A 25,401-nucleotide genomic window follows, 5' to 3' on the forward strand; every position below is an offset into this window, starting at 1 on the left:
TATTTTACAGTGTTGTCATATTTAAACAACAGTTCCAGATGGCCAGTGATGTGGCCTTCATGTAAAAAATGGTAGTAATAGAAGAACAAACATCTGACATATATGAAACTTGGGATTGATCTCTGGCATCATAAAACAAACAAAATAAAAATATCAACAGGTACATTTTTGTCTATAATGTCATAATAGCTGTTAAAATCAGCTATATTGTATTATTTTGGGGGTCTTTGAGCAATGTTTAGGGGTTCTGGTTCATTGCTCAGTCTTAGTGTGGCTGGGGACTAGTGATGGGCAGGGGCAAACTGTGCCAGGGATGAAATTCAGGGTCTAATGTATTCATTATGTTAGCCCAACACCATTTTGGTAAGTTATATATACACACACAGACACACACAACAATATAACATTTTACAAGAAAAAATATGTGGCTAACAGTGTGTCTTTCGGGGGGCACTCTAGTGGAGGGTATGGTGTTGAAACATCATGGTATGCATGGAACCCTATTATTAACAGTGCTGCAAATGAGAGTGAATAAAGTAAACTAAAGTCAACATACTATGTATGAGAGTGAATAACTGTGTGAAAAGGAAACAAGTGAGAAGAGTGGGAATGATGTATTAAAATAATAAAACATAACTCATGAAAATAACTCAATAAAAGACAATGTAATATATTAAAATAAAACAGGTATCTCTCTCAGTCAATGAATAGTGCAGGAATTACATTATCTCAGAACACTCTAACATGCATAAAAACAACACTGCAACCATTCTAATTCTGTAAGAGAAAGTTTAGCAAGAAACAGTAGAGTGTTAGGGAGTCACGTATTGTGAAATTAAATAAAATCTATAGTGTGATTTAGCATGCATAGCTGCCATTATGCGAATAACTTCAAAGACTCTGCCTCCTCTATGGCCACGGAGCCTTTGATGGTCGTTAAAACTGTAATTTCCCAAGTCTGCATATAATTACACTCACTTGGAGAACTTTGTCAAAGATACAGATTCCAGGGACAGACTGCTTATGAGTAATGAGTCAGAACTCCTGGGGGGTGGGCCTGGGAATTAGCTTTTCCAGTTCCTGGGTGATTCCATTGCAGCCAGAACACAGGCATTTAGCGTGATTTAAACCACACTACAGCTATCTGGAGCACAGCTGAGTTGGCTCCCAGCAACTCCTGCCCCCAAACTCTAATTAAGTGCCCATGTGCTATGACATTAACAATGCACAGTGCGCAATATTAATTGAAAAGACATGTGCTTGCCCTACAGACACAAACAACCTTAAATCAAAACCAACTCAGGAGACTCCACAGGGACAATATTCTGTTACATACACCTTATAGTTACGCACCTTCTTGTGCATGTTCCAAGCAGGCCTTCTCACCTGGTAAGAGTTTCCTTTCTGTCTGGTTTCACCAGGATAGTGATAGGTTTTTCAGGATAGTGATGGGTTTTTAAGCCTTCATATGAGGCTTTAGTTTACTATATCTCAGAACTGCCCTTTTTTGGGGAGAGTGGTGGTAGTGTTGGGATTCAAACTCAGAGCTTTTCACACATGAAGGCATGTACTCTACTGCTGAGCCATATGCCACCCCCCACACCTCCTTTCTGAACTGCAAATGAAAACCTGTTCTTTCTTTTACTCTGATGGTGTTTTTTCCATGCTTTCCTTCTTCCCTAAACCAAGCCAGGAGCACACATCTTGTCTGTTATTAAACTCTAAAACAGTCACTATCATGGAAACTAAGAGTGGAAGTGGGAATGACTTCATTGAAAGTCTTTCTTCTGATCTCTGACTTCTTCAACTTTAGAGAATTCTAGTATTTATGATGTTCATGAGATTACAGAATAGCAGCAGTCCTGTTATCTCTCAACTCCCACCTCAGTTGGAGAAATGTTCTAACAAAGAACTAACTGGAAGGTTCATATCGTGAGCCAGTCCTTCCAGCTCACGATATAAAGCTCACCACAAAGCGTGGTGAGTGCAGTTAGAGAAATAACTACAGAAACGACTATCATGACAATGTTAATGAATGAGAGAAGTAGAATGCCTGTCTCAAATACAGGCAGGGGGTGAGGGAGGAGGGAAATGGGGGGCACTGGTGTGGGAAGGTTGCACTGGTGAAATGGGGGGTGTTCTTTTTATGACTAAAACCCAACTACAAACATGTTTATAATTATGGTGCTTAAATAAAAATGTTATTAAAAAAAAAGAACTAACTGGAAGGGAAACATGATAATACCCATGCTTCCATTACATCATGAAAAGGTTTTGCTATACGTGTTTGGGGAATGTTTATTCAGTTTTGTGCTTGGGAGCTGCTCCTAGTGGTTCTTGAGGAATTATACAATGAATTATACAATGACTGAATCCAGGATTCCTGCATAAAGGCATGTGCTCCAGCCCATTTGGCTATATTTCTGACTCCCCCAAAGGTATACAATTAACTTCTATCTTTTTATTTTATTTTTTATAATTACTTTATTTAAGCACCATCATTACAAAATTGTTCATAATTGAGTTTCAGTCATAGAATGTACATCACCCTTCACCAGTGCACTTTTCCCATCACCAATGTCCCATCTTCCCTTCCCTTCCACCTACCCCCCCCACCCCCTTAACTTCTATATCGAAGAGGGTATGTGTTCCTTGAAGAGCATGTTAAAAGTTCACACTCAGGGCCAGAGAGATAGCATGGAGGTAGTGTGTTTGCCTTCCACGCAGAAGAATGATGGTTCGAATCCCGACATCCCATATGGTTCCCTGAGCCTGCCAGGAGCGATTTCTGAGCGTAAATCCAGGAGTAACCCCTAAGTGCTGCCGGGTGTGACCCAAAAACCAAAAACCAAAACAAAACAAAAGTTCACACTCAACAATTAGTCTTGAATTACAGATACAATTATATGTTTTTCTATTAGATGAAACAAATAGCATTTAGCATCTTAACATTTTTCTTACAGTAAAAATTGCTATATTACTCCAAGTACTAAGTTGAGGAAAGGCATATCAATAGTATGTGGAAAATATATTCACATACTAGCTGAATGTCTAGCCATAACAGATAATAGAGGGAAAATGTAGGCATTTTGCTCTTCCTCTTTAGAAAACTTATCAATTAAGAAATGTACTCTGGAGGCCGAAGAGATAGCATGGAGGTAAGGCATTTTGCCTTTCATGCAGGAGGTCATCGGTTCGAATCCCGGCGTCCCATATGGTCCCCGGTGCCTGCCAGGAGCAATGTCTCAGCCTGGAGCCAGGAATAATCCCTGAGCACTACCGGGTGTGACCCAAAAACCACAAAAAAAAAAAAAAAAGAAAGAAAAGAAAAGTACTCTGGGGGGGCTGGAGAGATAGCACAGCGGCGTTTGCCTTGCAAGCAGCAGATTCAGGACCTAAGGTGGTTGGTTCAAATCCCGGTGTCCCAAATGGTCCCCCCATGACTGCCAGGGGCTATTTCTGAGCAGACAGCCAGGAGTAATCCCTGAGCACCGCCTGGTGTGGCCCAAACCAAAAAAAAAAAAAAAAAAAAGAAAGAAAGAAATATACTCTGCTAAATGATTCACCTCAGATTATGGATGTGGGGGGAAGAGAAACCAACTTCTGGCTATACCTGGTAATGTTAGTTCTTCTAATTCAATCACCGAGCGCCTGCTGCTGTAATAATCCTTCATCAACTGTTGAAGATCTTCGGGTGTCCCCGGTTTGGGCTCTGATTTTGCAAGAATGTCAGTAATTTTCTTCTAAGTAATGAGAAGAGAGTCAAATTAGAACCAAGATTTTAGAATATAATTTGGCTTAAACTACAGTGATTCCTCTTTAAATTTTAATGAAATTGAGTATGATAGTGAATATTAATGAATGCCCTTAAAGCTTAATAAATAGTTCCTAGATATAACTACAGGTAGACCATTTCATCACTTTAATAGTTAAATTAAAAATTATTAATAGGTTAACACTCTACATTTCTTTTGTTTCTTTTTCAATTCTTCACCTTTTATCTCATTAATGCCCAAATACATATTAACTCATCCTCCCAAATGAACAGTAAGATTCTAAAACACAAGTGACAAAACTAGCAGCATGAAATACCCATACATGTATGCAACTTTAGCACCACCTAAATCATGCTTTTCACACCCAACTATCATGCAAATTACGCTCTTTATTTATCCTTAAAAATGTATTATGTCTAAATACAAGTTCTCACCTTCATCTTGAGAGTGCTTACCTCCCCTACCTCTTACACATCTTTAGTAAATCTGTATACTATTTTCAATCTATGTTTTTAAACTTTTTTTTATTTCTGTGACAAAGAAAAGAATTTGGCCTTTGAGTAGAGGTCATTCACATTTCTCTCTCTGGATCTCTGGATCTCCAGATTGAATCTATTCTCAGCCTAGGCTGATTGGAGGCTGTGGGTAAGATAGATCAATTCCTAGGAAGACCTTACATTTCTTTAAAATTTAGTCAAAAATCCATGATTTACAATTATTGATAGCTGAGTTTTAGGCATATAATATTTCACCACCAATGCCCAACACCAGTGCCAACTCCCGCCAGTGTTCCATCATAGTCCTCCATCAAAGTCCTGCTATTTCCTGCCTGACACATTGACAAGCACATTGCTAAGTATGATGGTTGCAGGTTAAATTTTATATTTTTAGTGTTACGTTGTCTGTGCTTTGGATTTATAGCTATACCACTCTCCAATCATCAATATAGCTGAAATCCCAACTCTCGGTTCCCCCATTACTTCCCATTCTCACCTTCTTCCTTCTCTCCTTGACTTCTTTACTTCTGTCCTTCCTAATGCACCTTGATTTACAAACTTATTCATAGCTGAGTTTCAGTCATACTCCCATTACTGGTGTCCACTTCCATCCACCAATGTCCCTAGGTTTCTTCCCACCTCAGACCCTGCCTCCATGATCAGCACATTTTTTTGTTTGTTTGTTTGTTTTTGGGTCACACTGGGTGGTGTTCAGAGGTTACTCCTGGCTCTACACTCAGAAATCACCTCTGGCAGGCTCGGGGGAACATATGGGATGCTGGGAATTGAACCACCGTCAGTCCTGGACTGGTCACGTGCAAGGCAAACACCCTACCGCTGTGCTATCTCTCTGTCCCTGACCAGTACATTTTTTTTTTTTTTTTGGATTTTGGGTCACACCCGGCATTGCTCAGGGGTTACTCCGGGCTGTCTGCTCAGAAATAGCTCCTGGCAGGCACAGGGGACCATATGGGACACCGGAATTCAAACCAACCACCTTTGGTCCTGGATCGGCTGCTTGCAAGGCAAACGCCGCTGTGCTATCTCTCTGGGCCCTGACCAGTACATTTTTAAGTTTGGTTGTTGTAGTTTGAAATCTCATGCTTACAGGTGTTGTTGGCTCTGTGGTATAGATATATACATATACCACACCTCTACACCACTGATATAACAGAGGCCCTGATCCCTACTCTTATTATCTCCCATCTTCCTCTTCTTACTCACCCCCTTGATTTCTTCATTTCTTCCTGATTTCCTGATTTCTTCCCTGTCATCCAGGTTAAGGATAATGTGAGTATCCCCTTTGAAGCCTTGTGTTCCCTCATCTTGTAGTTCCTTTTTGTTGTTGTTGTTGTTTTTTGAGGTCACACCCGGCAGCACTCTGGGGTTACTCCTAGCTCTATGCTCAGAAATCGCTCCCAGAAGGCTCGGGGGACCATACGAGATGCCGGGATTTGAACCACTATCCTTCTGCATGCAAGGCAAACACCTTACTTCCATGCAATCTCTCTGGCCCCTCATCCTGTTATTCTATATACCACAGAGAAGTGAGAGCATCTGGTATTTAGTCTTCTTCTGACTCATGTCACTTAGTATCCTCAAGTTCCAACCAAGTTGCAGTGAATTTCATGAATTTATTGTTCCCTAACATAGCAGAGAGTTCCACTGTGCATATATACCACGACTTCATTAGCCATTCATTTGTCCTTGGACACCTACGTTGATTCCATATCCTAGCACATGTTCTTTTGAATGAATGTTTTTGTGTACTGGTGGTAGATACCAAGAAGAGAAATTGCTAAGTTTGTGAAAACTCGATTCTTACTTTTCTGAGATTTCCTCATATTGTTTTTCATAGGGGTTGAACTAGGCAGCATTCCCACCTGCTGTGAATGAGAGAGTTCCCTTTTCACTACATCCCCACCTACATGAATTGTTCCCATTTTTTTTTTTTTACATGTACCATTCTCACTGGTGTGAGATGATATTTTGGATTTCCATGATAAGTGATGATAAGCACTTTTTTCATATTCCTATTGACCATCTGTATGTCTTCTTTGGTAAGTGATGGGTCATTTCTAATACCCATTTAAGAATTGGGACGATGGGGATCGAACTGTGGTCCATCCTAGGTTAGTGCATGCATGCCACTGCTCTGGCCCCAACCAATTGAGTATTTTTGAGGGTAGGACTTTAGAGGTTCCAGGAGCCAATCAAGGCAATAGCAATAGTTGGTCAATAGGGCTACACTCAGCAATTCTTGGGACAACCTGTGGTGTTGGGGATATCTTGTATAGGGTTATTAGCATCCATATTATGTGCTCCTAACTCCTGAGCTATCTTCTTGGCCCCAATATTCATTTATTTTTATTAGGTGCATCTTTTGACACAGTGATATAGCACACTTAATTAAACTATACTATGGTATAAACATAAATTTTATATACACTAAAAGACAAAAATTCACATGACTGACTTTATAGTATTTATTTTCTTGTTGTAAATATCTTTATTGTGGTAAAAATCTGTAGCTGTTCTTAGAACATCTCCAAGTTATGACTGTATTGCTTAAAAAATGAATGGATGCTATAAATAACTTCTTATAGTTTTTTCTGTAAAGGCTTCATAAGAAGTTATTAGTGTCTGTTAAAAGTCAATAATCCTGTGGTTGTGGAAACCTCTCTTGAAGCTTTGGACAATTTGTACTTTTGGGGGAGCAGAATTTTGAGAATCCCTGGCCTGATTTAGTTTTAAAGGCATTGCATCTCACTTCTCACCTGAAATTTACACTTCTAGAATGAAAGTAAAATCTGCGGGAATAATGAACTGAGAAGGCAACTGAGAAAGGAAATTTTAGAGCCTCCATGCTCAAGTCTTGGGAGACACAGTCTTGAAGTGATATTCTAAAAGTAGGACCAGTATTTTACAGTTCCAATGTTGGTTTGGACTCATTTGTGATGAATTTGCTGAATGCCTGCAATGTACTAGGAATACAATCATTCATTTAGATTTTATCATAAACTTCCAGTCTCATTTCCTCCTCGTGTTTCACTAGAAATTCAGAAAGAGCTATTTCCTGCCCCCCCACCAGACTTTTTTTTCTTCTTTCCACGATATTCTCATTTCTATACCACTGCCAAGAATGGTTCAAGTTCTGTCAAATGAATTAGCTTTGAAAAACTATGTCACCAGTGGGCACAGGTTAGCATGACCTCAGCCAAGGCTAAATGAGCTGGAGTTCTGACCTTCAGCCACCAAGAACTTAACACTCCTGAAGGCCATTAGTGTACAGACTATCAAAGAGAAGTTAAAATCACTTCTTTAAGGACTTGCCAAACCTCAGCCAATTTGGCACCTCTCATCTTCCTCTTTGGCCATTTGTGAGCAAAGAAAACTTACGCACGCAAAAACACTCTCGGTTTTCTAAAAGCTTGCTGTTCAGTAATTGGTTTGCATCCATCTTCTTTCCTCTAATTCTAATCATATTTTCTCTTCTGACTTTCGGACTAGACCCCTCTTGGCTGGGAGAGAATTATACTGCTGTTTTCACAACTGTGGCGTAAGGTCAAAGCTAACCACACTCACTCCAAGGTTGAGCCTTATGAAAGTTTATGTAGGAACAAAGAGTCTTCCATATGCTCGCTGGCAAAATTAAATTATAGTTCCAAGTTGAAGTCAGAAATTGCCTTCTACCACTTTAATCTGATTTAAAAAAAAAGGAATATTCTAATAAAAGGTTTTTACATTTTCAATGGGTAAGAAAAGAAAATGGGTAACTTTTCTAAGCAGAGCCAGATGGACCAGATGGCTAGATAGAAAATGTTGGGAATCCGAAACTCATGCCTGACTTCGATCTATAGTGATCACAAAGAGTGGGTCACAAAGATGTCTAGTGTTCTGAACAACTGAAAGAAAATTTTATTTTAAGTCCCAGTCAGAAACATTTTTTACTGGCGACCTTAAAAAAGTCACCAAATCTAGGGCCGGAGAGATGGCATGGAGGTAGGGCGTTTGCCTTTCATGCTGGGTGTGACCCCCCACCCCAAAAGTCATCAAATCTCATTGTATACAACCATTTCTGTGTCTTTAAATTAAGTGCTACAATACAAATGTGATATATACTATGTGGGGTTATTGTACAAAGTTATTAATAAATATTACCTTTCTCCTCTTTTTGGTCTTTTTGGTCTTGGTAGCAACCTCCTTTGATTCCTTTGGTGGTCTTAAGAAACACTCTTTAGGCTAAAAGAAATACAAATAGAAAAATTTTCATCTTAGTATGAAGTGAAGTACCTTTTGGCTAAACATCTATTCTATTCTTCAGAGTTGGGAGTGCTTTATGAACAGAGATAGCAAGAAGGCCCAATGTATACAATTATCTAGGGGCTGGGAATAAAAGAATCTAAGAAAGACAAAAAGTGTACAAAATAAAAACCAAAGGTCAGAAAGAGTGAGTGAGTGTATATTTGGGGCAGTAGTCTAGCATATTAAAGACAGAAGAGTGGTCAGGTTTGTAAGTCACGGGTAGTAGTAAATGTGATTAAAGTTAAGATGTGGTAAGGAAAAAAAAGGTGTAGTAAGGAAGTCTGACCAGAGTGACTGGTGTGTTCCAAGAACTAATAATGTATTTAATAACTTATATTTCCAAGTTACTGGTTTATTATTTTGCATTACTCATTCCTTTCCTCTTCTCAAGCACCACAGAAAATCAGAGGTAGGATATTTTAATTCGATTTTTATATTATTATCTGTACTATAAGCCTTGTTTATATTCACAAAACAAAATGAATGCTTCTGCTGATTTCACAAAAATTTCAGCATCATGACACTTTAGTAATCAATTTTGCCTGTTGCTTTGACCCCTGTAAGCCCATATATTATGATGCTATTTTTACAGGCAAGTTTCGTTTTAATGTAGAAAAACAGGAAATTTGGACTAAGACCTTGATTTATAAAGTAGAATACTGCAGATTCCATATTTATTAATCATATAAAATGTTTCCTGTGCTGAATTTTTTATGCAACATTTTCAGACAAGTTACGAAGTGAGATAAAAACATAAAATAAAGCTTATTCTGAATTTTTCTTTCCAACCAGAGAGTAGAATTCAGTTCTAACTGGTAAGCTAACTAAAGCAATCTTGTCTCCATTGACAGTTTAAACTGATTACAGATGAAGATTTCCATTAAAGCCTTGCAGACTGCCTATAGATTAAGAAACTTATGGCCTCAAGCCACAGAGAGATATAATGCTACATAATTTCTTCAAGACTTGAGGCCAGGACCTCATTTCTAGACTGTGCTCCAGATAATAGAGAAATAAATTCAAAAAGTTCAGAATTAAAATAAAATAGAAATCTTAAAATTTAGCAGTTTTTCTGTTAAAAACAACTACAACAAGACACTACAAAGAGGAATTGCATCATATCTAAAAAGAGACATGATGACCTCTCCTATTTAGAAAGCTAAACTTTCTACAGATATATGCCAACTTGATGCTAGTACATGCCAGTTAGAAACTAGGCCAGGGCCACTAATATGTCACAGAAACTGCCAAGTGGTCATAAGAATCCAATTTTAGACTAGGTCAACATTAAGTCTCTTAAAGCGAGGGCCTGGAGACCATTAGCAGATTCTTCAAGGCATACTTAAGTATCTTGTCACCAATATCTAGGTTCTGGGGAAGCAGATATAAAAACCTACTCCATTTTCTTAGTTCAGAATTGGTGGTGCTCTGAGTATGTTCTACATACATGGTCACATTTATGCTGGGTTTACAAAGTCAATTAACACAAATATGACAGAACTTAGATCTGAGATCTGGAAATGAGCTCAATCATAAGGCTATGGATTTTCCAATTCTGGAAGAGAAAATAAAAACGTAATTCTGAATCATGCCTAGGAAAACATGAAATATGCCCGATGAACTGCTTGAGTCAAGATACTACATCAGATTTAAAGGCTGGGTTAAATTCTTAGATCATCCTAAAGGAAATGCAGTATGATATTTATTTTCTGGGAGCAGTCTTACTAATTGGTCAAGGTATGGGGCTAATAAAGAAGCCAACTTTATGTCAGCTTCCATTGAGGTAATTGCTTTATGGAAGGAATGCAAAGAAGTATAATCCAAAAGTTTTAAACTTAGCTAGCTGTCTTATGAATACTGATGTTACCCCAGAGACTGGGTAAGATGTGAAAGGCTCAGGATAGGCCAACTATTTTTTTGGAAATTGATTTCAATAGTACGTCTTTGACAATTAATAAATAATATTTGTCTTCATATGAAACGTGGTAATTTTAAATATAAAGCCAAACTATGTAGTTTAAATATTTAGGACAATCATACTTATAAAAAGACATGGAAAAAGTAAGGCTTTGAGTAAAGTGATTGGGACATATTTTCAATTCCCTAAATTGTCAAAAATGTTATCTTTAAGATTCTTCTGGATATACACCACAAACAGCCTCAAAAATACTACTAGATCACCTAGAAGAAAGAAAACTGAAATAAGGACAAACATAGGAGAGAAGACAACAGCAGTGGAGCTACATATTTCAACAACTTATAAAGTGGTTGGAACTGAAGGCAAAGTGCTGTAACAGAGAAAGCCAGCACCTGAGTTCTGGAATAGTGGGGCAGTAATGATAAATGAGTCTGACAGATTTGCTGGACTCTGAAATGGCTCAGTCGTTTGAGGCACGAGGTATTATAGAAAGTGAAAGGTTTAAAAGAAAAATATTTGTCAAAAGTTTATATTTAGCTCTTCTACCTTCCTGTGGGCTCTATCTTCTGCCCAGACAGCCAAGCAACTATCCTATTACTGCTTCTGTCCACTTTGTTTTCTTGGCAACAGCTACAAGATTTATTATTCTCTGTAGAGAACAAGAAGATCAAAAAGACAATAATATTTGGGGAAGGGACTTCTATGGTCAAATTTCATCTTATTATATTATCTCCCTACCATGAAATCCACTGATGCACTTATGCACATAATCAACTCTTCTTTTTGCCTTTTTGACATTGATATACATTACCAAGCTAAGAAATATCTACAATATGAAACCAAATAAACAGAAAGAGAAAAGAACCCCAGGGAGAGAGGTACAGTGCTACAATAGTTTTTAAGCACATATTCTTGATGATAAAGGATTGAATTTACGATATTATAGTAAGAACTAAACAACAATCAAAACATTTAAGCATAAAAAAACATTTAAGCATTATGACAAATCAGAGAGGTGGGAAAATTTTAAGAAAAAGGATTAAAGATAAAGTTAGGGGCCAGAGAGATAGCATGGTGGTAAGGCATTTGCCTTGCATGTAGAAGGTCGGTGGTTCAAATCCTGGCATCCCATATGGTCCCCTGAGCCTAGCAGGAGCGATTTCTGAGTGTAGAGCCAAGAGTAACCCCTGAGTGCTGCCAGGTGTGACCCAAAAACCAAAACCAAAAACAACAACAACAAAAAAGATAAAGTAGAGAAAATAGGATGAAAACTTATGTTTTAATGCCTTAATCTTTCTATACTTAAAATAACCTCTCAGCTTTTCTGTCCACAGGCGTTCTTGGATACAAAGGGTGGACAAACTAAGATTGCATCTCGGGGTTCAATCACACGAGATACCATACCCAGCTTGCACTACGAGAATGTCCCAATAAAATTCTTTAACATACCCTTTATCCCTAGGTAATACCTTCATTTAGGACTTGAAGCACGTGACAACCCAGACCACCGAAGCAGCAACTGTCACCTATAGACTTATACTACAGGCCCTACTCATTGAACACACTCAAACAAACTAGCATTCCCTCACTCTTTTCTCTACTCTTCTCACTACTGTTTTTTTCTTTTTCTTTTTCTCTCCTTTTCTTTTTATTTTCTCTTCTCTTTCCTGCCCCTTCCATATACTTTCCCCTTTCACCCCTTTGAAAATTTGACTATCCCTTCACCCCACAATCCCATCCAGATTCCCCACATTAAAACTCTTCACCCTCACTCAGTTCCTATTCCATTAGGCATCAAGAATGACCTCCTACCCCAGCGAACCAGTACCCAGCACCCAAGCGAAGGGACAACCAGTCAAACCCACACCTCGCCCCCCTACAAGAAAAGGCAACCGACTCCCCTGCTGACTCATGCTGCATGGTCCTCCTTATCAACCCTTTCTAACGTGGACTGTTACTTGAAACTGGACTTAGCTCTACAAGTATCCCCCAATGCATGAACTCTTCCCAAGTCTTCCCTGCTGCAAATCTTTTGCCAATCTGAAGAAGGTCAGGTTGGGAGATGAAAAGGTGCCTGGGAACCCACACACCACAAGAAAATCTCAAAAGACAATGGGGAAACTTATACTACCATCATAAGTATAAGACCTGTATTACACTACCTCTTTACCTGCTTTTCCCCAAATGCAAGATACTTTCTTGCATCACCTTGTTCCTTTAATTAATTTTTTACTTCATTTCTTAAAAATCTTTTTTCTTGTCATATATATAAGTGAGCACATTTTTTTATTTCTATTTTTATCTTTTTTGGGTGTGTGACCTGTTTTTGTTTTCTTCTCTCTCCACCCTCAACTGCACCAGCAATATAATGTAGCACCGTTTCTCCCTGCAAAGGCACACTAAAAAAAGGGGAAATCTTATGTATAAAAACAAGCTCTTATTTATTAGGGATAAGAACTCATACTTGTTTACAATACAGGGGTATCTCCCACCTTGAAAATATGTCACGTGGACCCAACTTAGACCCCAAGTGATTAGACACCAACCGTCCAGCCTTGAACCCTGGACCACAGACATAGAAACAACACACTTCTTCACAACAGCCACAGGAAACAAATTCCAGCCGGGACATCCTTAATAGTGTTCGGACACCAACAAGTGCCAGCCCTAATATGATACCCTGACAACGAGGAAAATGGGAACAACTTGACCTAAGAGCAAGTTATCCTACCTCACCAGCTAACGATAAGACAAAATCAGAAGACTTGTCACCCTTTGGTCTATCCAAATGCCAAGATTGCGATTTACAGATGACTGGCTGACAGAACCATGGCCAGACTGTATGTATCCTGAGACCAATAAAAAAGCCCTAGTCTAGGGTGTGAGCTACGACCTGCATAACAACTATGATCCCTAGTTCCAGAGGTCTGTCTGAGACTATTGCAATGGAAGGGGACCTCTGGAAACATAACGGATCAGCGCAAAGACCAGGACCACCAACCACAGAAGACGGATTAAAATGACACTGAGGGAACAGAACTTCTAGATCCACAAAGAAAGACATAATCATAAATTCAACTCCTTGACTTGTGCAGATACCAAGACCTCTAGATACAGAGGTCAGATGTTATCACCCAGGACAGAGCAGAAGTCTTCCATACACCACAAAAGCACCAAGGGGAGAGTAAATGAACCTGAAAAAAGTCTATAGTTAATCCCATGACAATATACTTCAAGGGTGGAGAAACCCTGTATCTCTTGGGCAAAGGAAATTCCTTTTCGAATGACCCCAATATTTACTCTGCATCTGCAGAAGGGAAAAAAAAAAGCACAAAACAATTTTTTTATTATTATTTACTTATCTATTTTTTTTGTTGATTTCATTGTTGTGATTTGGCTATTGAAGTGGATGTCTCCATTTATATTTATTTATTTATTTATTTATTTTCTTATTTTCTTTTCTTATGCGCTCTGCCACATTTTCTTTTTTTTATCTCAATACCATGGCTTTTATATGGTGCTTACCCTTTTGTTTTGTTTTGTTTTGTTTGTTTGTTTTTTTGGAATGCTCACTGGGTATTTTATTTGACAGTTCTTTATGTACTGTTGTGGTGTTTCACCTTCTTTTTCCCCTTCGTCTCTCAAACCAAGGATGAAAGCCTCTAGAAGGACTCCGCCCATTTCCGGAGTATCTGATTCTTTTTTTCTTTTTCTTTTTCTCCAGGTTATTACTTTTCCCTTCTTCAAACAAAACCGCATAACTTGAACTATCTAGTCCCGCCTCTCAATTGGGGGGGGGGATAAGGGAGGTACCAAGACCAAATAGGTGTAAGACCACTAAGTAGTAAGCTAGGTACAGAGGGGACCACTTATTCTAGCAGCACCGGGTGTAAGGGAAGAAGATATGGGAAGAAGGACGGGAACGGAGGTGGAGGGAGGACTATTCGGTGATGGGAATTAAAAAAAATTCAAAAAGAATGAGAATCAGACTAAGAGACATTATAACCCAATAAAAATTATTACAGAAAAAGTGATCATATAGAGCTATGTCAAGGGGCTAATATAGGGGAAACACTGAGACAATGATGGAGTGAAACTGATGTTCTGGTGGAGGGCATGATGTTAGAATGCTGTGTGCATGAAACCCTATAACTGACAGTATTGTAAATTATGAAAAAATTTGAAGAATTGGGGGCCGAAGTGATAGCACAGTGGTAGGGCTTGTAGGTGGCCAACTCTGACAGACCTCAGTTTGATTCCCAGCAACCCATATGGTCCCAAGCCTGCCAGGGATGATTTCTGAGCACAGAGCCAGGAGTATACCCTGAACACTGCCGCCGAGGTGTGACCCAAAAACCAATATGTGTGTATGTGAATGAATTAATGGTTAAAAATTAACACAATAAAAAATTTCCAGAATTGAAAGAAACTTCCTATAATATATTCCAAATAAAATGCTTAATAAGTGTGTATATGTGTGTGTATATATATATATACACACAGATATATAAGATATATATCTTATATATACATATATGCTTCTCATATGGTCTCTGGCCTGACAAAAGAGATTTCTGAGTGCAGAGCCAGAAAAAAACCCTAAGTACCACTGGATGTGTCCCCTCAAATAAAACAAAATTACAACACATTGAATATAGAAAATCTCCACAACAAAGACTATAATTTCTAAATTTCACAACATTGCAAAAGATTCAAAAGATTTCCAAAAAATTAAAAACAGTAACATTTGAAAATATAAAGGATCAGAAAAACGAGCCATTAGTCCTTGCAACATTAATGACGGATGCTAGAAATGGATGGAACTATGCCTTTAAAATTACAAGGATATTTTATATGCAAATTAGACTTTTATATCCAGCCAAACTGTCAATAAAGTTAAGAATAAAATAAGGACATTTTCATATATTTAAGTTCTCAAAAAATTTTATTTCCCACAGACACTACTGGTTGTATTCCAGAAAAATAAAGGACTAAACCAAGAAACAAGAAAGAGGATTTAGTAAAAAAGACTAATCTAGTTAAGAGTTTAAGATGGAATCAAGAAAAATCTGAATTGATCCATAGGCCTAGAGAATAACCAATTCAGAATGGAGCAAGGATATGGAGGCTTGCAGAAAAGAACAATATGTCATCTTTTTGAGCATATGGAAAATATTATTCATGGGCATGTGGAAGACATGTTGGAACATATGGAAACAATTAACAATAGAATACAGCAAACCAGGCAGATGAAGAAATGAGGTAATTATTAATGCCATGAAAATAAAGAGTTATATTTAAAGAACTAGAGATGATTATAGCTTCCTACTTTATTTTTCACATTGAAGAGTGTTTGCCTGGTGAAAATGACATGGTGACATCTATTTTAATCAAAATGTAATACTGTGTTGGCAAGTGAGGTAGTAGTTGGAAAGGGAATGGGAGAAGTTGAGAGAGCTGTTGTCCTCATAGTCTACCTTAGGAAGGTAATAGATCATCTTTGAAACAGACAAGCCAAAAAATAGCATGAACTATAAGGTGGCAAAAAAGGGAAATACCCAAAGTTAAGGGTGGTTGAAAATGAAGAAATGCCTCAGGTAAGGGTAGAGAAGATTTTTTTACTCTTTATTTTTTTTCATTAAAAATATTTAATGGGATCAGGAAGATGACTCAATGTGTGGAGTGCATGCTTTACATATACTCCATACATAGGAATCTTGAGTTTCATCCCCTAGATCTTAGCTAGGCTAAGTATAACTCCAAAACCAAAACTAAAATCAATTCCCCTTCGAAAAGAACATCACCCAAACATTAAGTAGTGTTTGATTATAACCCAAATATTCAATGTAGCATATTCAATGTAGAAGAAAAAAAGTACAGAATCAACTTCACAGTTTTGGGGGGTTTAGTTAAAGTTATCAAATACATACAGACCAAGATGACTAAAATTCAAAGAGGAGTAACTCCAAATGTTGACAGAAATATAAAATAATGATAATATTCATACATGAATGACTGGGAAAAATGGCACAATCACAGGAAAAATGTTGGACAGTTCTTACAAACTAAAATATAATTTAGGAATTCTACTCTTAGGCATCTGCTCAAGATAAATAAAATATGTATTTTCACAAAATAAGCTCTATATGAATGTTCCTAGCTGTAGCAGGAGGAAGCCTCAGGCATATATCAATGGTTAAATGAAGAAAGAAATGCTGGTATGTATATTCACACAATTGATGGACTGAATAGTGGCCACCCCTTCCTGTACTCATAAGCTGAAACCTTAACCCTCAATGTATTGGAGATTAGGTTCTTGAAGGAAGCAAATAATACTAAGTTAAGCCATTAAGGTGGGACTCTAACAGAAACTGGAGGAAGGGATCCAATACAAAAAGGATGACAGATGATGTTAAGTGAGAAGAAGCTCTAAAAACTAAAGACAGAGTTGTCTGGAAAACTAAAGCATTCAAGTGTAATATTTTATTATGTAGCCTAGCAGACCAATATACTCAGCAATAAAAATAAAAAAAATCAACGACTATTATCAAGATAGATGAAGCTGGACAACACCGTGTTGAATGGAAAAGGAGCCTTGAACAAAACAGCATTTATGTTATAATTTTATTCACATAAAATTCTAGACAGGGCCTGTGTCTCAGGCATGAGAATAAGTTTGAACTTCAGCACTGCCCCACAGGTCCAGTGATCATTGTGGCATTGCCATGGTTAGGAGCCCCATAAAGTGACACAACAAACGGTGATTTCTGATGCAATCCAACCTTTGCTCACTGCAACCACAACAAAAGGAAAGGTGGAAAACAACAAGAAAGTAAAAGGGAAATAAAGAAAATCTAGAATAGACAAAATGAATTTTAGTTTAGGGATGTAGCTCAGTGCTAAAAGCATTTGCTTTGCATTAGTCAAACCCTGGGTAAATAAACAAAAACAAGCAAACAAGACCTCCCCACAACAAACAAACAACAATCAAGATGGAGGGGTAGAAACCTGGGATAAGGAGTTTGGTATGGTGACTAACTAGGAGGTACTATGTAAGGCTTCTGAAATGATAATGGTCTGTATAACATTCAAGACTCATCAAACAGTCCATTTGTGCATTTTATTATGCATTGTTTTAAATAAATAGTGGACCTATTCTTTTTTTATCACTGACATACACCCTTAAGTGTTGTGGGGAGTGTACGGATTTTGCAAATCATTTTGAAATGTGTAAAACATGAAGTGCTTGATGTATAGATAGTATGTACAAACAAACACACATTTTGAGACTTGGAAGACACCGAGAGTGAGACATGAAATAGTAAACAAAAAACTTTTTATTGTTTGGGCTGGAGCAATAGCGCAGCAGTAGGGCATTTGCCTTGTGCATGGTCGATTCAGGATGGACCTGGGTTCGATCCCAGGTGTCCCATGTGATCCCCCAAGCCAGGATCGATTTCTGAGCACATAGCCAGGAGTAACCCCTGAGTGTCACCTGGTGTGGCCCATAAAACCAAAAACCAAAAAAAAAAAACAAAACAACAAAAAAACCCAAAAAACCAAACTTGTTTTTTTTTATTATTTATGGGTCACACCGAGCCATGCTCAGTCTGTGCTGAGGGTCACTCACAGAGGTGTTGTGGAGCATAGACAGTGCAGGTGCTGGGTATCTAACTGAGGTCAACTGGATATTTGAGGCCTTATACACTGTATTATAGTGATCCAGATAGTGGGAGGAAATCTGGGAAACTGGAGGAAAGGCAATCACTGTGATGTAGCAATAGTGTTGTTTATTGTTATTTGAAAAACAGAAAATGCATCTTATGTCAAGTGTAAAATAGCCAGAAGGCTATTTACAAATAGTGTTGAAGGTATCAACGGACTTCTCCTTGTGGCTTATAGGAAAAAGGAAAGGGAGAGAGTTTTGTTATAAGAACTTTCTGTGCGCTGGAGAGATAGCAAGTGGTAGGTGTTTGCCTTGCACGCGACTGACACAGAACAGACGTAGGTTCGATTTCCGGCATCCCATATGGTCCTCCGAGCTAGGAGTGATTTCTGAGCTCAGAGCCTGGAGCAACCTGAGGGCTGCTGGGTGTGACCCACCTCCCAAAAAAAAGAACTTTCTGTAAAAGTAAGGATGTGACTGAAACACTTCAGGCCTCAGTAAGAAAGAACTAGGTCGTACCTCAGACTGCTACTCAATCACCTAAGAGCTCCAAAGAAATTAAAAGTGTGCCAAGGAAATTCTTTTAAACATTTCTATAAAGTTAAAGGTAATTTTTCATTTTGTTTTGAGGCCCCAAATGGCAGTGCTCACGAGCTACTCCCTGCATTGTGCTTGAGAATTACTCCTGGTAGTGCTCAGGGAGCACTGCTAGGGATCAAACCCTGAGCTTCCATCCAGAAGGCAAACTAAGTGATCACTGCTTTGGACTATTTCTCTGGCCCCATTTAAAGGAATATCATTCTTCAGCTATCATACCAGAATCTATGGCATAGAATGTTACGCCTAGAAAATATCTGTGGGTTTGAATTTTGTCTAATTAACTGAATGCCCAGAAGAATCACAGGATACTATGAACTTCCAGAAAAATCACCAGATATCATTTTTGAGGCGGTCAGCTCTCAAGCAGTGCTCAGGGAGCTCTGAAGAGACTCCAGATGACATTTTATCCATCAGGGCCTGCTAGTTCTCTGACTAAATAATGACTACCTGGGAAAAACTGGCCATCCTGGATTTGTGTTGGCTGCGCAGTGTCTGCTAGAAACTAAGTTGGTGCCATGAGCATCAGAACATGTGCCCCTTAATCCTGGATATAGCTCCATCAATCCACTATATTCTTTTTTTTTTTTTTTTTTGGTTTTTGGGCCACACCCAGCAGTGCTCAGGGCTTACTCCTGGCTGTCTGCTCAGAAATAGCTCCTGGCAGGCACGGGGAACCATATGGGACACCGGGATTCGAACCAACCACTTTAGGTCCTGGATCGGCTGCTTGCAAGGCAAACGCCGCTGTGCTATCTCTCCAGGCCCCAATCCACTATATTCTTTTTTTTTTTTTTTTTTTTTGGTTTTTGGGTCACACCCAGCAGCGCTCAGGGGTTACTCCTGGCTTCATGCTCAGAAATCGCTCCTGGCAGGCTCGGGGGACCATATGGGACGCCGGGATTCGAACCGATGACCTTCTGCATGAAAGGCAAAAGCCTTACCTCCATGCTATCTCTTCGGCCCAAATCCACTATATTCTTAAAGGCTTTATATATTCAGAAATACTTAAGTTGGAACCAAGACAGTCAGATATGGGAAAGACTATGGAAAGAGGGGCCTTTGAACCTTCCATTCTGTTTTCAAGACTTAGACTGAAAGAGCTGCTTAGTTGCAAACACATATTACCTTTCATTAACAATAGCAATAAAAACAAACAGACAAACTCAGAGGGAAGAATAAAAAACCCAAACCAAAGATCTATAAAACACTTCAGAACCCTAAATACCAGCACTTACATTTAATGAAATAATAAAAACAAAGCCCAAAACAAAACAAAAACAGAAAAAAAAAAAAAAACACCAACAAAACCCAACCCTAAACCCCAACCAAACAAAAGCCTTTCTACCACGTCTAGGCTCCTAGGACCCAGGGCTTCTTATTTGATCAGAAATGTCATAGAAATTACCATCTCCCTGGCCCACCACTGTTTTGAATATATGGAGAACAAATTACTTGATTCTTGCTTTATAGATTAGGTGATCATACTCATTGCTTCTTGTATCATGTGGCCTCAGAAAAGCCAGAGGCAGTGTGTTAGGCAATCCATTGAAGAATGTGAAGGACTGAGGCCTGCCAACAGCTACATGAATGGGCTCTGGAAAGGATTCTCCAAATTGCGCCTCCTAACCACAGCACAGAACTTGATTGGCACCCGTTGAGAGACAGAAAGCCAAAGGCACTGAGTTAAATCATGCCTGTGAGATAACAAAAGCGATGAGATAATGAATCATTTTCTGTTTTGAGGTACTGAGGTATTTGTTATGCTCCAAGAAAGGCATCCAAAGAATACTATGGAGACACCAGCCTGGGAAGGAAGAAAGTAAACCAGGGAGGTGAATAGGACACAAGTCTTGTTTTCTCTTCAGATTTTCAAAAAAAATCTTGAAGATTAAGAAAGAATAAACTGTTAAAAAAATAAAGGCTGTAAAATAATATAGGAGTGGGGAAGGAAAAGGGGAGTAAGATGGGCATGAAATAACTCTTACTGAAGGGTGTGGAGCGATAGCACAGTGGGTAGGGTTATTTGCCTTGCACACAGCTGACCCAGGTTCAATTCCTGGCATCGCATATGGTTCCCTGAGCATACTGGGAGTGATTTCTGAGCACAGAACCAGGAGTAACCTCTGAGCGCTGCTAGGTGTGGCCCAGAACCGCCCCCCCCCACCAAAAAAAAAACAAAAAACCTCTGAAAACTGATTTTTTTCATCATAAACAATAAGCTAGTCTAAGAAAAAGTGAGTGCTGTGTGGGGTCTGAAGGGAGAAGGATGGATAATAAATTAATAAAAGTCTATTAACATCACGGATGCATCAATGAAAAGTCATAAAATTATTCATTAGGGATTATATTTGGGAAGCATAATCCCTAAATCACTAGGACTGGCTCTGAAATCCTTGATGAGGAGGAGAGAAAGGGATGATGCAATTTTTAGGACTAGGGGAGTTCAAATATTTTGGAAGGCTTATCTGAGAGGAAAAAGAACTTGAATATATTAAGAATATATTTACTTGTTCTCATAATATTGAGCAGGCCAAGGACAATTATTTTGATAGTTTTTAGAGATGAGGTAGTTGCATGGCTAAACAACTTTTTATAAGTTATAAATCTGGGGTATGGATAGGATAGGAGGTATGGAAATATAATAAAAATGTGAGGCCCAGATACAGCAATGGAGGACATGTCATTTCTCACTAGATATTGTCCACCTGGTGACAAGAAAGCCAAAATGTGTATTTTATCTGGCAGCACAGTATCAAAAAGATTTCCAATCCAGCATAAAAACAACCCTACAGAAGAGCAAAGTCCACTAATTTGAAAACAGTTCAAATGTATAGCATAAAATAATTTCCTTTCTTCCTTCCCTTTCCTTCCTTCCTTCCTTCCTTCCCCCCCTCTTTCTTTCATCTTCTTTCTCTTTTCTCTTTCTTTTTCTTCTTTCTCTGTATTTCTTCTTTTTCTCTCACTTCTTTCTTTTTTCTTTCTCTCTTCTTTTTTTCTTCTTTCTGTTTTTCTTCTTTTTCTCTCATTTCTTTCTTTTCTTTCTTCCTTCCTTTCTCTTTTCTCACTTCTTTCTCCTTCCTTTCTTCCCTTTTCTTTCTTCTTTCTCTTTTCTCTTTCTTTTTCTTCTTTCTGTTTTTCTTTTTCTCTTTCTCTCTTTCTTTCTTTTTTATCTTTCTCTCTTTCTCTCTCTCTCTTTCTTTCTTTCTTTCTTTCTTTCTTTCTTTCTTTCTTTCTTTCTTTCTTTCTTTCTTTCTTTCTTTCTTTCTTTCTTTCTTTCTTTCTTTCTTTCTTTCTTTCTTTCTTTCTTTCTTTCTTTCTTTCTTTCTTTCTTTCTTCCTTCCTTCCTTCCTTTCTTTCTTTCTTCCCCTTCCTTCCTTCCTTCTCTCACTTCCTTTCTTCTCTTTTTTCTTTCCTTTTTTCTTTCTTCTTTCCCCTTTTCTCCGTTTTTCTTCTTTTTCTCTCACTCTTTCTCTCTTTCTTTCTTTTTTTTTTTTTTTTGGTTTTTGGGTCACACCCGGCGATGCTCAGGGGTTACTCCTGGCTGTCTGCTCAGAAATAGCTCCTGGCAGGCACGGGGGACCATATGGGACACCGGGATTCGAACCAACCACCTTTGGTCCTGGATCGGCTGCTTGCAAGGCAAACGCTGCTGTGCTATCTCTCCGGGCCCCTCTTCTTTCTTTCTTTCTTTCTTTTTTTTCTTTCTTTCTTTCTTTTTTTTTTTCTTTCTTTTTCTTTCTTCTTTCTTTTCTTTCTTTCTTTCTTTCTTTCTTTCTTTCTTTTTCTTTTCTTTCTTTCTTTCTTCTTTCTTTCTTTCTTTCTTTCTTTCTTTCTTTCTTTCTTTCTTTCTTTCTTTCTTTCTTTTCTTTCTTTCTTTCTTTCTTTCTTTCTTTCTTTCTTTCTTTTCTTTCTTTCTTTCTTTCTTTCTTTCTTTCTTTCTTTCTTTTCTTTTTCTTTCTTTCTTTCTTTCTTTCTTTCTTTCTTTCTTTCTTTCTTTCTCTCTCTCTCTCTCTCTCTCTCTCTCTCTCCTTCCTTCCTTCCTTCCTTCCTTCCTTCCTTCCTTTCTTTCTTTCTTTCTTTCTCTCTCTCTCTCTTTCTTTTCCTTCCTTCCTTCCTTCCTTCCTTCCTTCCTTCCTTCCTTCCTTCCTTCCTTCCTTCTTCCTTTCTTTCTTTTCTTTCTTTCTTATTTTTGGGTCACATCAGGCAGTGCTCAGGGGTTACTCCTGGCTCTATGCTCGGAAATTGCTCCTGGCAGGCTCAGGGGACCATATGGGATGCCGGGATTCGAATCACAGTCCTGTATGCAAGGCAAATGCCCTACCTCCATGCTATCTCTCTGGCCCAATTGCATATCTTTCTGAAATTAATATATTTCTTCATTTCCAGTTTCATAAACAAAAAATAATGTAAAAAGATGAAGTACATTTTACTGAAATAATACTAATAGTAGTGCTTACTCTGTGCCAAATCACTGTTGAAAGTATTGTTGAAAATACATCATAAGAAATCAACTCATGGGGTCAGAGAAATAGCACAGTAGTAAGGCATTTACCTTGCATGTGACCAATCTGGAATGAACCCCGGTTTAATTCCTGGCACCCCATATGATCCCCGGAGCCTGCCAGGGGCGACTTCTGAGTGCAGAGCCAGGAGTAATCCCTGAGCATCATTAGGTGTGACCCAAAAACCAAAAAAAAAAAAAAAAAATCGATTCATTTGATTTCATAGTTCTCTGACAAAGTCAACATTTTACCAATAAAACTAAAGCAGAGAATTGAACACGCACATGGTCTTACAGTTAGCTTGCAAATACACATGAAGCTAAACTGCTTCTCCTCATTATTCTGGTGACTTATTTATATTTCTATTTATTTGGTCTTTGGGTCATACTGACAGTGCTTAGGGCTTACTCTTGGCTCTGCACCCAAGAACCCTCCTGGTAGTGCTAGGAGACCACATGGGATGCCGAAGACTGAATCCGACTTGGCCATATGCAAAACAATTGCCTTTCCAGCTGTATCATCACTCCAACCCCCACCCATCATTCTGAACCTGGTTACAAACTCTGGAAAGAATTATCCATTAGTAGAATGGATTCAGGCCATCCCCACCAAACCACAAATTACAACTACAAAGGTGGACTGACAGTGCCTAAAGAAACCCACATGGTCATCAATCAGGGTTGAGAGCTTTACTGTAAAATGCAGAAAAGATGCAAATGGATCTGAGTGGCTCTCTATGACTTATTCCCCAGAGAAATGCAAATCAAAACAACATATCACCTTACACCAGTGACTGACACTCATCAAAAAGAACAACAACCAGTGTTGGTGAAGAAGCAGCAGAAAAGGGACCCTGTTCACTGCTGGTGGGATTGTCCACTGATCCAGTATTTTTGGAAGATAACATAGACATTCCTGGTGGGGATGTGGGGAGAAAGGACTCTCATTCTTTGCAGTGAATGCCATCTAGTCCAGCCCTTTTGGAAAACAATATGGAGATTTTTCAAAAAACTGGACATTGAACTCTCATATGATCCAGCTGTACCATTCCTAGAGTATACCCAAGGAACACAAAAACACAATACAAAAGTGCTTTCTGCACACCTATATTCATTGCAGTGATATTTACAATAGCCAGAATCTGGAAACAATCCAGATGGCCTACAACAGATGAGTGGTGAAAGAAACTGTGGTATATATACACAATAGAATACTATGCAGCTGTCAGAAAAAATGAAGTCATAAAATTTCCCTATATATGGATGGACCTGGAAACTATTATGCTGAGTGAAATAAATCAGAGGGAGAAAGACACACACAGAATTGTCTCACTCATCTATGGGTTTTAAGATAAATAAAAGACATTATTGTAATAATACCCAGAGACAATAGAGATGAGACTTGGAATGACTGGTCCATGATATGAAGCTTACCACAAAGATTGGTGAGTCCAGTTAGAAAAATAACTACATTGACAACTTTCATGACAATGGTAGTGAGTGAGAGAAATAGAATGCCTTTCTCGAATACAGGTAGGGGGTGAGGGAGGAGGGAGATGAGAGCTTTGGTGGTGGGAGTGTTGCACTGGTGAAAGGAGGAGTTCTTTTTTGCAACTAAAACCCAACCACAAACATGTCTGTAATCATGATGCTTAAATAAAGATATTAATTAAAAATAAATATCATTACTGCAAAAATGTATTCATGTTAGAAAAAGAAAAATCAGGAGAAACCTGGCTACTTTATACTGGAAGAAGCATATTTTCTTTTTCAAAGTAGAGAAGGCAGTAAGCCTCCCGCAAATCCCACCCACACTGATACTATGCACAGGCAGTTTTGGTAAGGGTAGACAGGCTGATTTCACAACCCAACTCTTGTTTGGAACTGTCACCTGTTTGGGTTTCTTTGATAGTGCAGGAACCGGAGCTGTCTCCTGCTGCATGACTTCTGTTTCTTCTCCATCTGATGCTTCTAGGAGATACAAGCTACAATTTAGAAAAGTACCATTTAGAAACCCACCCTCTCTTATTTTACCCCCTGCCTTCTCATTTCTAGAACAATCTTGAAGGTTTTATCCCTTGATTTAGTAATTCCACCGCAGGAAGCTGAGTTTAAAGAAATCCTCCACAATGAAAAGA

At 38.5% G+C, this 25,401-nt stretch overlaps 1 protein-coding gene across 1 annotated transcript in view; it reads right to left on the minus strand.

Annotated features, from left to right (window-relative positions):
- CMSS1 (cms1 ribosomal small subunit homolog) overlaps window positions 1–25,231 on the minus strand; it is a 45,816-nt gene extending 20,585 nt beyond the window's left edge. Inside the window, exons 1-3 of the mRNA XM_049785405.1 lie at window positions 25,155–25,231; window positions 8,435–8,515; window positions 3,614–3,743 (exon numbers count right to left, since the gene is read on the minus strand). Coding sequence (XP_049641362.1) covers window positions 3,614–3,743; window positions 8,435–8,515; window positions 25,155–25,205 — 262 coding nt within the window. The 5' untranslated portion in view covers window positions 25,206–25,231. The remainder of the gene's footprint in view (window positions 1–3,613; window positions 3,744–8,434; window positions 8,516–25,154) is intronic.
- Between the last annotated feature and the right edge of the window lie 170 nt (window positions 25,232–25,401).

This window comes from Suncus etruscus, chromosome 13, assembly GCF_024139225.1.
Source record: "Suncus etruscus isolate mSunEtr1 chromosome 13, mSunEtr1.pri.cur, whole genome shotgun sequence".
Taxonomy (NCBI): Eukaryota; Metazoa; Chordata; class Mammalia; order Eulipotyphla; family Soricidae; genus Suncus; species Suncus etruscus.